Genomic DNA, 14,267 nt, shown 5'->3' with positions numbered 1-14,267 from the left:
GGCCTGTAAGGAGTGTGTCCGCAGTCCCCTTACCCAGGTTGGTGTTGGGCACCTTCAGTATTCAGAGCCCTGCCCCAACGGCTGGCTTGGGCATTTTCAGGGTGGCTTGGGGGGTATCTGGGATTCCTGCAGAAGTGATGCTCTGCACCAGGGCCTGGCACTGCTCGAATCTATCCAGACTGCCCCTCCCAGTCAGCTCTGTTCTGCCCAGTGCTAGTCATATCAGAGCAGAAGGTGCTGGCACAGAAGTCACTACATTCATTTATGACAAAAGCAGCCTAGACCCAACTGAAAGGGACTTTAAGATCCGGGTGCTTTAAAAGCCAGAGTCTGCATCTGCTGTCAGGGTTGAGTAGAACATTACTCAAGTTAGAGTTAGAGCTTCTGGTCTTGTTCACATGAAACCACTGAGAACCTTCCAGGTGAAAGCTGGGCGTGCTAAGTCTCTAACCTCATAAAGGCATAGGCTGGAGCACAGGACGTATGGGAACAAGGATTCCCATGTCAACAAAGGTCAGGAGGCCTCTGCCATTCTGATGTGGAGGGTGTGTTGTGGATACCACTCGAAGGAGGTACCCTGAAGGGGGGCAGATAAGCATTTATATAGCACCTACTGGGTGTGAGGCACTGTGCCTTTTAAGCACTTTGCAAATATTATCTCATTTGATCCTTGCAACAGCCCTGGCAGGTAGGTGCTACTATTATACCCATTTTACAGTTGAGGAAACAGGCAAGCAGAGGTTACATGACTTGCTCAGGGTCACACAGATGGTGAGTGTCTGAGGCTGGATTTCAACTCACACCTTCCTAACTCCAGGCCCAGGGCACCGCACCTGAAGTGTTCTACACTGTCTTAGGATCTCAAAAGCTAACTTCTGAAAGAAAGGGGGAGTTTCAATTTGGATACCAAAATTTGCTTTCTAATTTCCAGTTGTCCCCCTCTCCTCTGTATTTATGTATACTGACTTTGGAGGAAGCTGGAGACTTCAGATTGAGAAGTAACCTAGTGATGCCCCATGACTTGCACCCCGTGGCATCAGGGCTAGGTCTACACAGAGGGATGATGGGTCCTGTTGGGATCCTCTCCAGTGCCATCATCTCCTCCAAGATGCTTTTGTGCCTCACCCATTCTGGATCACAAACACACATTTTACTCTCTGTTGGACAGCGTACTCCTGCCCTGCCCCCATGTCTGCATCCTCCCCTGCCCGGCATTTCTTATAGGCTTAATGTGTCTCTAGGCATGGGGTGTCACCAAGTTTGGCTAAGAAGCCAAGCTGGTCCACACCCTTAGGAAGCTTACAGTTCAGTAGGGGCTCTTCATCAAAAGAAGAAAGGGAAGCTTTTCCAGCCATTTGTGGGCGGGAGAGAGTCCAGGAGAGTATGAGATAGGCATGGACAGGTATGGTGGCACCAGCTTGCCAGCGGCCTTGAACGCCCCTCAAGAGAATCTGTACTTTGGGAGCCACTGAAGATTTTCTAGCAGAAGAGTAATGTGACCCAACCTCTCTATTCCTCTCTATTCTATATCCCTTGTATACAATAGACACTCAACAAATGTTTGTTGAATTCCATTTAACTGGATTCCATGACACGCCATTATCCTAGTTTTCCAAATATTTTGTAGCATCTTTTAGTCTGTTTCACACCTGGTTCATCTTCCTTGTGTCAGGTGCCCCAGGATTCAGTCCTTAGCCCATGGCTTCTCTCCTGACACTCCCCTCAGAGTTGATTCATTCTCGTGGTTTTCCACAGACATCACTATGCTGATGACCACTAAGTCCACACCACCAGCCCTGCCTGCAAGGGCTGCCCCTAGAGCCACAATCTCTGCACGTTCAGAGCTGAACGTGTCCATCCTTATCCCCGAACTGGTTTTCTCTCCCAGCTCCCCTGTCTCTCATGTTTGTTTGTAACTCTGGACAAGCACCTAATCTCCCCCAGCCTCAGTTTCCTCATTTGTAAAATGAAGATAACAGTACCATTTCCTACTCTGCTCAACCCTCATAGGGTCGTATTATTATCATCCCTATGATAAGTAAGATATGTCACTTTGGAAACCTTAAAAAGCCCTCCATAAATGCTCATTATTGTGATGAGGAAACTGAGGCAAAGACAGGCTAGGTGACTTGTCTAGGGTCATGAAGTTAATAAATGTCTGTGGCAGGATTCAAACTTGCTGACTTCAGGCTCTGAACTCTATCCGCTGCCCCACCAAGCTGCCCAGGTCGGTGAGGATAGCAGGGGAGGCAGACCCTGATCCAGGGAGGGTCCCAGTGACTCAGGGGAAGGCAGAGGCAGCATGCATATCAAATCTTCTGCTGGTGGTATTGGGGCAACTAGGTGGCGCAAAGGATAAAGCTCTGGCCTTGGAGTCAGGAGGACCTGAGTTCAAATCCAACCTCAGACACATAACACTTCCTAGCTGGGCAAGTCACTTAACCCCAATTACCTAAAAAAAAAATATAATATTGCTAATTGTAGACAGGGAGAATGTCTTCACTCCACGCCATACTCCACTCAGCTGCCAAAGTGATTTTCTTAAAGCACGGGTCACTTCCCTGTTCAATAAACTAGAGCCAAATATAAATTCTTCTGTTAGGCTTTTAAAGCCCTTTATCACCTGGTCCTAACCTACCTCTCCAGCCTTCTAATATGACTTCCTTCCTGACTGTTCCTTGTTCATAGAACTCCATCTCTCATGCATGCTTTTGTATTGGCTGCGCCCCTCCCCTGCGCCTGGAATGCTTTTCTTCCTTACCTCTGTATCTTGGAATACTCAGTTTCCTTCAAGGTTCAGCTCAGTTACTACCTTGTGCATGAGGCCTTCCCTGATTTCCCAGCCTCTACAGTAGTCTGTAGATACTTAGGTGCGTGTCGTCTCTCCTGGCTGGACTATAAGCCCCTTGAGGGGAGGAACTATTTCATTTCTATCTTTGTGTTCTCAGTGCCAAGCAAAACACCTGGCACATAGTAGGTACTTTATGAACGCTTGCTGATTAAATGACCATAGATAAGTGACTCAATTATTTTTTGAGTCGTGTTTCCTCATCTGTAAAATGGGGCTAACAAGACACTTGTGGTACTGACCTGATAGGGTCTTTGTTAAGGGGCTTAAAGGGGGCAATGAATGTACTTTGCATACCTTACAGTATTAATGTCATGTATTACTATAATTTAAAGAATTAAGTGACATGATCACAGCAGGACGTTAGGAAAATGGCTGAGTTGGCAGTATTCTGACATCAATCTGTATCGTGCCACTAGGTGGCGCTGCAGTGGATAGAGCACCTGCCCAGTAGTCAGGAAGACCTGAGTTCAATTCTAGCCTCAGACACCTACCAGCTGTGTGACCCTGGGCAAGTCATTTAACTTCTGTTTGACTCAATTTCCTCATCTGTAAAATGAGGATAATAATGGCACCTACCTCCCAGGGTTACTGTGAGGATCAAATGAAATATTTGTAAAGTAGTCAGCACAGTGCCAGGCACATAGTAAGCGTCATATAAAGTATTGTTTATTGTTGTTATTATTATTATTGTTGTTATTATTTCTGGCTCTGAGTCAGCACTCTTCTGCCACACATCTGACAACACAAATGTGTCAGCCCAATCCCTGAAAGGCAGTGTGATATAGTAGAAAGAATCAGGGGACTTTCCCTCTGCTCAACACTTAATAGCTTGTGGGAGGGGACCATGGACATTTCACACCTTCACTCCTCAATGTCCTTATCTGTAAAATGGCTCCAATATGCTACATACCCCAGCATAGTTGTGAGAAGAATGCTTTGTTAACAGTGTCCTAGAAATATGAGTTAAGGTTGATGAACAGAATTTAGCTTCTTATGCGGTCCTGACTATGGAAAAGAGAGTGATCACAATAACTTCGAGTTCTTCTGGGGAGAATGTGGCCAGGCACATGGGTTCTGGAGTTGGACCCCACAACCAGCATTTTGCCAGGTGGCCCCAGACCCTTCCCTTATCTGAATGCAATTCATCTGACCCACGTGACTACCTTCTAACCTGATGTGGGACTGTGCCATTAGACTGCGAGCTAGCTCCTTGAGAGCAGGAACTGGGCATTTTTGGCCTTTCTTTGTGTGGCCAGCGATTATCATAGCCTGGCATATAGTAGGTATTTGATAAATCCTTACTTACTGAGTAACAATCCCAATCAGGTGGGCCTGACCCACTAAGCGGATTAGGGCTTTGGGTTCCATAAAGACAGGTAGCCTTCAGGGCTTATTTTATAAATTAAATGCAGGCCCCTAGAAGCAGAGTCAGAAGGGAGAAACAGGCTAGGAGGGGTGACCTGCCTTGCCCAAAGTCACAGATGGAGCTAGCAGGGCTGGGGTTCAAACCTAGACCCCCAGCTCTAAATCCAGGGTTCTTTTCATCAGAATGCACTGCCTCTCATGTGACAGAGACTTTTGAGTCAACTGCGTCCCCGAAATGGAGGGAGAATCATGGGGGGCTAGGGAAGCCAAAAACGGAGATCCTCAGACAGCAGTGAGGCAAGGGGCTGCCAGTCACACCAACTGGTGACAACCCAGGCTCTGCCACATGGTCATTCCCTAACACAAAAGTGCCCTCGAGAACAGTCCACATGGATTTGGTTGAACTGAGAAGGAGAAGGATTTCTGGCATGTTGTCTCCATGCTTGGTGGGCAGGGTCCCCACCCTGGCAAATCACCCTACTGTGCACGTGTTTGGGGACTGGTCGAGTTTTTACCTTCAGCCACCTCCAAGGGTCCTTGGGATTTGCGCAGTTCCTTGACAGTCTCCAGGAATTCTTTCCCACCAGCTTTTTCCAAAGCTTTACCTACAAAGGAGAAAAGGGAAAAATCCTTTGGCTCCTTCCTGAAAACACAGTGGAAGAAGAAAGGAGAAACAAACCAACATTTCTTCCAACAACGACAGAAAACCAGCCTTGGAACTTCAGGTAGGCACACGGGAATCTCAGCCTAGCCCTGCTCATTGTGTGAAGGGTCAGCAAGCTGCAGGGGGCGAGGCAGTCTAACAGTGGGCAGTCATGGGACTGGCAGAAAAACACATGGATGGCAGTACTCTGCGTGACACATATTTATCCTGTATATATCCAGTTCTCTACACATCTCTTAGGTGATTTTTAGACTTTATATCTCCAGGACTTAGCATAGTGCCTGGTGCATTGTAGGCAATTAACAAACGTTTACTGATTTGATCGACTGGCCAAAAAGCAGGTGATACTTTATGAATGACATCTTTGTAGTTGGATTTGGAGCTGGAGGGGTCTTGGAGATGCTCGAATTCAACCCTCACACTCTACAGGGGAGGGAAATAAGACCCTGAGAGGGGACTTGCCCAAAAGTCATCAGTAACAGTTTGGAATTGGAGTCTACGCTCTCTCACTCCCAAGCCAAAGTTCATTAATGAGAGTGTTTGAGGGACTTTGGAGCAGATAAGAATTGTTAATTTAATTTAATTTAATTTTTTTTTGCTAGGCAATGGGGTTAAGTGACTTGCCCAGGGTCACATGGCTAATAAGTGTTATGTGTCTGAGGCCGGATTTGAACTCAGGTCCTCCTGAATCCAGGGCCGGTGCTCTATCCACTACATCACCTAGCTACCCCAAGAATTGTTCATTTTAGCAGGCCATTTTGTCTACACTCTACCACCAAACTAAGTTATCCCAGACAGGGGGGTCCTATTTGGAGGGGTTTAATAACGCCCTTTACTCAAGCACTTTTTCTTAGTATCAACCTTAAGTTCAGAATTCATGAATTGAATTCAGAATTCAATCAGCCTAAAATTACATTTCAGGCTCAATTCCTGTCGTTTTCAACGGACACAGACAAAAGTTGCTAGTTCTGTGACAAGCCAAGTCATTTACTCTCTAAACTCTTGTTTCTCACTGACGATCTGAGAAGGCTGGTTTAGACCAGAGTTTCTTAACCTTGACCTTCTTGGAATCACGTCGATCAGAATCAGAATAGAGTGATGGACCTGGAGTCAGGAAGACTGGACTTAAACACTTGCTAGCTGTGTGACCTTGCACCAGTCACTTCCTCTGTTTGCATCAGTTTCCTCAACTGTAAAAGAGGGATAATAAGAACACCTACCTCTCGTGGAGTTTATGAGCACTAAATAAGATAGTATTTGTATATCATTTAGCACAGTGACTATAGAAATGCTAGCTATCATCATTATGATGTTTCTAAATAATCGAAGGAAATGCTAAATTTCAATGAGAAGTTGGTGAAAATAAAGATGTATTTTTTTCCCCATTCAAGTTCATGGACCCCCTGAAATGTATCCAGGGGTGGATGATCCCTCAGCAGGTCTGTGGACCCCAGGTTAAGAATCCCTGGACCACATGCTTTCTAAAAGGCCCTTCTTGCTCTGAAACTTTTAATGCTTCTGTGCTCCATCATTAACCTGTAATAGTCCCTTATACACTGACGGTTACAATAACACCTCCTGTAGGTTGATTTAACCGTGTAAATGAACAACATGGCTGAGGCTGGCACTTCATATATTATTGTAATTTCTGCCACATTAGGAAAATTGCTTATTTTCACAACTATTAATTGATTGCCATTTCAAATTAAGCCATGATTCCGAAACAGGTTTTGCTTTTTCCAAGTGACCCCACAAGAGCTCCAGATTTGAAGTCAAGAGATCTGTGTTCGGTTCCCAGCTCCAGTGCTTCCTAGCTTAGCCCTGGTAAGCCACTTAAACTCTCTGAGTGTCAGTTTCCTCATCTGCAAGATCAGGTTAATGATACCTATACTATTTGTTGTTGTCGTTGTTAAGTTGTTTCAGTTGTGCCTGATGCTTTGTGACCCCATTTGGGGTTTTCATGGCAAAGACACTGGAGTGGTTTGCCATTTCCTTCTCCAGCCCACTTTATAGATGAGGAAACTGAGGCAAACAGGGTGAAGTGACTTGCCCAGGAACATATAGATAGTAAGTATCTGAAGCTGGATTTGAACTCAGGACTTCCTGACTCCAGATCTGGAGCTCTATCCAGTGGGCCACCATAAAATTGTGAAGAAAGCACTTTTCAAATGCTAGCACTTTAGACATGAGCGTTGAAGTAACTGGCCTATAGCTACCCAGCCAGTATGTGTCAGAGATGGGATTTGAACCCAAGTCTTCTGGACTCCAAGGCCACTGTTCCAGCCATGATTAGATACTGGCTCTCACTTTGCACATAGTAGTTGCTTAATAAATGCTTATTAAATGAACAAATGAATGAAAGATAATCATGACAATTCTTTTGATGTCCATTTCTTTTTATTCATCCTTAACTTTGTGGATTTGATACTTTAATTTAAATTAAAATTTTATTTTAGGCAGTTGAGGTTAAGTGACTTGTCCAGGGTCACACAGCTAGTAAGTGTCAAGTGTTTGGTCTGAGGCCGGATTTGAACTCAAGTCCTCCTGACTTCAGGGCCAGTGCTCTATCCACTGTACCACCTTGCTGCCCCCTGGATTTGATACATTAAATGAAATTATATGCAGAGAGTAAACATAGAGATAATTGCTGTAAATATATAAAGATAAATGCTATCTAATGGTTAGTAGTGAGCATAACAAACTGAAAGTTGTAGATACAATGTGAAGCAATTCTGGACAAAGTATCTGCCACATAATCTCTAGGTGGGGTCATTGATGCATACTATAAATGGCTAACCACAGCAGCTAGCCTTCTGAGAAGGGGACTATTTATTTCAGCAACCATTCCATGACATTAACAGGAACCTTCATTTGGTCTCCACCTGGAGACTAGAGCCTTACCTATATCTTCCTTGAGGTCTATTTCAGCTGTTGTTGGGTGGACGATGCCTTCTACTCTCATGGAGCCAATATGGCTGATGTCACTCTGTGTCAGGGACAGCTGTGGAATGAGAAATGGGAAAATATAGAAGGTATTCAACCAGAATGGAATTGGCTTGGTTAATTTCCTAGCTATTCAGTATTTAAACTTCATACTGACAGATTCGATGACTGGGGTTATAGACCAAGCTTTGGTTTTGAGTTCTTCAGGTCTTTTACTTTCTGATTGGTTACAAGCTTCACCTTGGTACCCAAGAGAGCATGACTAATGCATCTCTCATGCCAGAAAAGGGGAAAGAAAGATGCCCCTGTCCTCCCCTTTCCAAGAAAGTTTCTGTTTCCATAGAGAGCACCTTCAGGAGAACATCTATCTGAGCACCATCTTGAGTTGAGCACCCCACTGGCCAGTATTCCTGGAAGAGGAGCCATGACTTCTCTCCCTAACTCCAGTTTGGTCCTACCCCTTCTTGATCCAGATACACAGATGCTACTGGGAAAGCCCAACAGAGCCAACGGATGACTTTCCTTTACTGAACTTTAGGGCTCTTGGGTTCTGACCATGCTCCTTTCTAATACTTCATTCTTTGGGCTACACAGCTGTAAAGCTCATCTGTGTGTCTAGGAAGAAATCATTTTCTACCCTCGTTCCATAAAAGGTTGGAGTCTTGGACTCAGTAGAATTTGAGATTTGAATCCCAGCTCTCACACCTCCTAGTAGTGACCATGGGCAAGCCACTTAACCATTCCAATTGTCAGTTTCTAAATTGATTCAATATTGAAAAAGAATTCCCTGTCTCTAAGTGGTGATGATAACAATAATAGCTAATATTTATGTAGTGCCTACTCTGTGCTAGGCACTTTGTTAAGCATTTTACAATTATTATCTCATCTGGTCTTCACAAAAACCTTGTTATTATCCCTATTTTACAGGTGAGAGAACTGAGGCAGAGGCTAAGTGACTTGCCCAGGCTCATATAGTTACCAAGTGTCTAAGGCTGGATTTCAACTCAGGTCTTCCTGACTGTAAGCCTAGTGCTGTAGCCACTATGCTACCCAGCTGCTCCCAGTGATACCTGTAGTATCTACCCCAGGATAACTGTGAGGTTCAAAGAAGATAATAAATGTAAAGGGCTTTGCAAATCTTGATGTTCTCTCTCCATGCCAGTGATTACTCCTCCTCCTCCTCCTCCTCTTACTACTACTACTACTACTACTTTACTACTACCACTACTATTTGCAAAATGTAATAATAATGTCCCTCCTGCCTCACTGGGTGGTTATAGGAAAATACTTTGTAAACAGTAGCTCCTATTAAGGTGGCCTAATTCCTACTAAAGGAGAGAGCAAAGGAGCTTCCCATCAGCCTTGAAGATTCCATGTGGTCTCTCTTCCCCTTTCCTACTTTCCCTCTCCACATCTCTGAGATAGGGAGAATGGCTCTTGCCCTCATTTCCAAAGACAATAAAGAAGCTGGTGTTAGGCATGAGCCCTCAGGGCATTTAGGATGTTTTCTGCCGTATCCCCCTGCTTTGAATGGGGATTCTATTGCCTGGAAGGACGTGGAGGCATCCTGTGGTGGTGGCCCCTGGGGGGGTCACTCATTAGCTGGGTCACCTCTGACAAGTGACTCTCTGGAAATCTCTCTCCTCATCTATAAATGAGTGGGTTGGACTAGCAGATCCCCATGGCCGTCGCCCGGTCTAAATCCTTTCCAGCTTCCACATGTCGAGAGTCTGCTACCAAAGAAGTGATGAACTGCGAGTTTCTGAATGCATCTTATTTCATGCTCCAGTTGACCTGCTAGATAAACTGCCTTCTCAGCTTACATTTGTAGATATGAATTTGCATATTTGGTTGTGCAGCTTTCATGTTCCCCAAGATGATTAAAATGTATTTGTTTTCTTTTCAAAGACCAGAGGAGAGCAGACTGAATTCCTATTGAATAATTAATGTCTAACACAAGGGATATTTAATAAAACATACTTCTATTTTCTTTCTTTTCTTAAAAAAAAGACAAAAACAAAACTAATTACCTCAAGTAGTGTAAGTCTGACCTGTAGCAGACCATTTTTTATGTGTGTGTGTGTGTGTGTGTGTGTGTGTGTGTGTGTGTGTGTGGGCAAAGAAATAGAGGTGTCTGGAGATTTCCTAGGAAAGCCATGCTTCTGACTGATTTATTTACCTGCTTGATATACATTTTACTTTTGCTCATAGGCTGACCAATATGTGTGCTAGTCTTTAAAACCAAACCTAGTTTTGGCTTTTACAAGACAGAGATTGCCATAGTTTTCATTTCTAAACACGCATAATCCCAGCCTAGTCCAGCTCAGTTGTACTAACGTCTTATGAGGTGGGAAAGACCTACCTGCTGATGAATAACAGATTGTAAAAGTCCAGTTGTTTTTACAATCTCACACTAGGATTATTTTTATTACCTTCTGCCCCAGAACAAGGCTCTTGGAAGAAAGGATGGTGAATCCATCCCCAGGGCCATCTTCCGATGTCGAGTTCGAGGCGCCTTCTTTGTCGCTGTCCTTTGCTTTGGACTGTTGGCAGAAATCAGAGGGACAGACAGATGGGAAAGCAGCCCAATGGTCATTGTGCAGTCATGCCATTGATGTCAAAAAGGGGTTGGGCCTTGTGATCTCTCCATTTTGGATTGAGGCAAAGGAGGCCGAGAGAGAGAGAGAGAGAGAGAGAGAGAGAGAGAGAGAGAGAGAGAGAGAGAGAGAGAGGAGAGAAGGAGAGAAGGAGAGGGAGGGACCTTGTGGAAGTAGTTCATCGATCCCTCCCATTCCACCTCCCCATGTATTTCTTCCTCTCCCACTGCAGATCACAATAATAATGATTGTCAGGTAGCCATAGTCATAGGATTATAGGCTCTGGAGGAGGGAAGGCCTGTGAGATCATTTGAGTACTTTCCCTCCTATACACAGGGGCAAACAGCAGTGGCTGAGGCAGGCAGTCATGCATATTTCTGTCTCACAGGAGTTGGGGACAGCATGGCAGAGGGGAATCCATATTGGGCTTGGAGTCAGAAGGCCTAGGTTTTAATCTTAGCTTTGGTACATGACTTTGGGCCTGTCCTTTTGCTTCTCTGGGCCTCAGTTTCCCTATTTGTAAATTGAAAATTGAACTAGATTATGTCTAAAGTCCCTTCCAGCTCTAGAGCCTATGAATTAGGGCTGTTTTAATGGTTTAAGTCCCATTCTTTCTCAATACCTAAAGGTTGATACATTTCTTGATTCAAATCCTTGTTACCTTCTCCAACTTCAAGGTGTTAAGATGCATTAGCTTTTTAGGAAGGCTGGCCAGGCCTCCACCCTTCAACCTTTCCTCTTTGCCCACACGTGCTCTCAGTTTACCTTTTTGGATGTCCTTGGCTTGGCGGCTTTGGCTTTCTTGCCACCCTTCTTGCTCGAAGTCGATTTCCTCCCTCTCTTCTCGGGGGGAGGGGAAAGGATTGTTTCAGACTTGCCTTTGGTCCCTCGCTTTTTGGCCAGCAGCTCGGGATGAATCCGAGGCAGGACTCCCCCACTGGCGATGGTCACTCCTTTTAGCAGCTGACGGGAGAAAGCGCAGGAGAGAGCATGACAGACTTTCCCGATTCAGAATCTTTCATTAGGAGGTTTCTCATGCTCTGCTCTGTCTTTCTAAAGAGATGACAACGTAGATAATTTAAATGTCTCTATACTCCCTGAACTGTTACCGTGCTTTCTTAGTTACCAAGACATTCTGTGCCCATGACCAAAATGTGAAGCAGAGGTAAAGGAGGAAGGAGGACATGGGGATGGAACCTTAAGAGCCGGGGAGGGCTAAAGAATTCCAGATGTGAGCTCCCTGAGGGCAGAGATTGTCTTTTGCCTCTTTTTGTACTCAGGGCACTTAGCACAGTGCCGACATATAGTAGGTACTTAATAAATGTTTACTGATTGGTTGATACCTTCTGAGAAGAGCGTGATAGGAGAGCCATCTGACCCAGTGGATGGAAAGCTGAGCTCAGGTTAAGGAGACCTGGATTCCTGTTCTGCCCCTGTTACCTGCTGGCTGTGTGTGTGACTCCAAGTAAGTCAACTTCTCAGTACTCTAGGCAGCTACTAAAGATAAGTCACACTACAGCCGCTGGGGGAATTCCCCCACTGGGAGTTCCCTTTGCCAATGAAATAATGATTCTGGGCCAAACAATTGCATAAAAAAGGGAGGTTCACAGGTGAGTTTGCTGGATTAAAGACTTGAAGAAGGAAACTTCCCATTAAACACCATCTCACAGGTTTGTTGTGAAGATCAGAGGGTGGCAAATTTGTCTTCATCAAGAACAGGCCATGCCAGACTAAACTTATGTCTGTTTTTGATGGGGTGATTAAACTGGTAGATGATGGGAATGTTGTGGATACTTAGATTTTAGTAATGCTTTGGCAGGTGCCACACGCTTCAACTCCACTCAATATCAGCTGTGATTGAGTTACATAATCAATCAACCAAAGATCTAAATCAGATGTGAGGAATTCTTAGCCAACCCTACTGAATCAATCAGTCAATCAAAGGTGTAAACTATGGACAAACTGAGTCTTTCATCATTTTGGGAGCAGTGAAGGACTTGCAAGGGTCATTGAATGAAAGCAGAGGATGCTGTAAGGGAAGGCTTGTGGCTGGGGCAAGAGAATGAATCACCCCTGTGGGGTATGAGGAGGGCAGAGTGGGCTAGTGTGGAATCCCACAATCTAATAGCAGGCCAGCCTAGTGGAGGAACAGCTCTAGCCAAGCCCCAGAGAGGGAATCATTTTTACTGGAGGGGTAGGAGGAGGAGGAGGGAGTCAGACTTTGAGCCCTGAAAGACTGGAAGGTCTGGCCTCCCCATCGGCATCAGTGGCCATGTTACTGAATAGAAGTTGCTGATGGCAGCAAGAGCTGAGATACAGTGAGGAAATGCAGCTTCAAGATTCTACTGAGGCCCTGACCCTCAGAGTCCAGCAGAGAGCAATACCCACCAAAGGGACCTTCATGAGAGCTCCCCGGAGGGAGAAAAGGAGCGGTGAGTTACCTTTTTACTACCTGCGCTCTTTAAATTCAAGACCACTCTCTTCAGGAGTTCTGTATGTGTCTGTGTATCTATCTCTATATATACATATATGCTATCTCTGTCTGTACCTCCTATTTATATACATAGACATAGATAGGAAGATACATATATACACACATATAGAATCTATATGTGTCCAAACTATTAAAGCTTAAAACTATACTAAGACATTTGGGACACTGAATATATACGCATCTGTATATACATACACAGACACATAAAGGAGAATATATCTTGCACTCTTTGCGGGGGACTGATTTTGTACTAACTTGTTCTCATTATATCCCCTTAGTAAATGATTCTTTCCAAAGTTAATGAACTCTGGTTGGCTAATTTTGATAACCAGTGGGGAGCATACTCTATGGGGACTCGTGAACCTCTTTAATAGAACTAGGGTTCTACTGCATAAAACAGCAAACTAGTTTTGAATCCAGCCCATCAGGGTTACCCCTAGAACCTCGAGGGGAGAAGTAGTTAGCCATCCTCTGGGGCCCCCAGGCTACCAATGTCAGTGGAAGCTGGGAGAGTAAGCCCCAGTGTAGTGGGGCACTACAGTATCCTTGTAGAGAAGATGGAGAGATAGGGATTTGGAACTGGTTGGATGGCCAGACTCAGTGAGTTGTTGTTAATGGTTCAGTGTCATCATGGCAGGATGTCTCCAATGGAGTGCCCCAGAGGTCTGCACTGGTCTTGTGCTATTTAACATTTTTATCAATGACTTGGATAAAGGCACAGATAGCTTGTTCATCAGATTGACAGATGACACAGAACTTGGAGGGATAGCTAATATGGTGGGTGACAGAGTCAGGATCTAAAGGATTAGAGAATTAGAAATCTAATAAGATGAAATTTAATAGAGATACATGTAAACTTTTGTACTTGGGTATAAAAATTAACTGCACAAGTATAAGACTGAGGAGGTGTGGATAGACAGCAAATGTTATGAAAAAGATACTGGGGGTTTTAGAGGACCACAAGTTTAAGGTGAGCCAGCAGCCTGATGGGATAGACAAAAAAACAAAGGTTATCTTGGACTAGAGAGGTTCAGACTTCCAGGAATAGGGAGGTGACTATCCCACTGTCTTCTGTACTCATCTGACCTCATCTAGGGTACTGTGTTCAGTTCTGGGTGCTATAGTTTAATTGATAAGCTGAGTGTCCAGAGATGGGTCATCAAGATGGTGAAAGACCTAGAGTCTATGACATATGAGGACTGATTGAAGGAACTGGGAATGTTTGACTTGCAGAAGAAAAGACTGAGGGTGGATGGGGGAGATGTCAAGGGCTCCCTGACCCTTGGAGGTGTCCCCCAGCGTCCCCTCTTTGGAGATCATCAAGCATAAGCCGGACGAGCACTTCTTTTTGTA

The 14,267-nt window shown here is 44.7% G+C and overlaps 1 protein-coding gene across 1 annotated transcript in view; it reads right to left on the bottom strand.

Annotated features, from left to right (window-relative positions):
* MACROH2A2 (macroH2A.2 histone) overlaps nt 1–14,267 on the bottom strand; it is a 60,677-nt gene that overhangs the window by 4,003 nt on the left and 42,407 nt on the right. Inside the window, exons 4-7 of the mRNA XM_020975208.2 lie at nt 11,186–11,383; nt 10,256–10,366; nt 7,782–7,881; nt 4,732–4,821 (exon numbers count right to left, since the gene is read on the bottom strand). Of these exons, the coding sequence (XP_020830867.1) occupies nt 4,732–4,821; nt 7,782–7,881; nt 10,256–10,366; nt 11,186–11,383 (499 nt within the window). The remainder of the gene's footprint in view (nt 1–4,731; nt 4,822–7,781; nt 7,882–10,255; nt 10,367–11,185; nt 11,384–14,267) is intronic.

This window comes from Phascolarctos cinereus, unplaced genomic scaffold (genome assembly GCF_003287225.1).
Source record: "Phascolarctos cinereus isolate Bilbo 61053 unplaced genomic scaffold, phaCin_HiC Scaffold_3;HRSCAF=262, whole genome shotgun sequence".
Classification (NCBI taxonomy): Eukaryota; Metazoa; Chordata; class Mammalia; order Diprotodontia; family Phascolarctidae; genus Phascolarctos; species Phascolarctos cinereus.
This window is presented reverse-complemented; position numbering and strand designations above follow the sequence as displayed.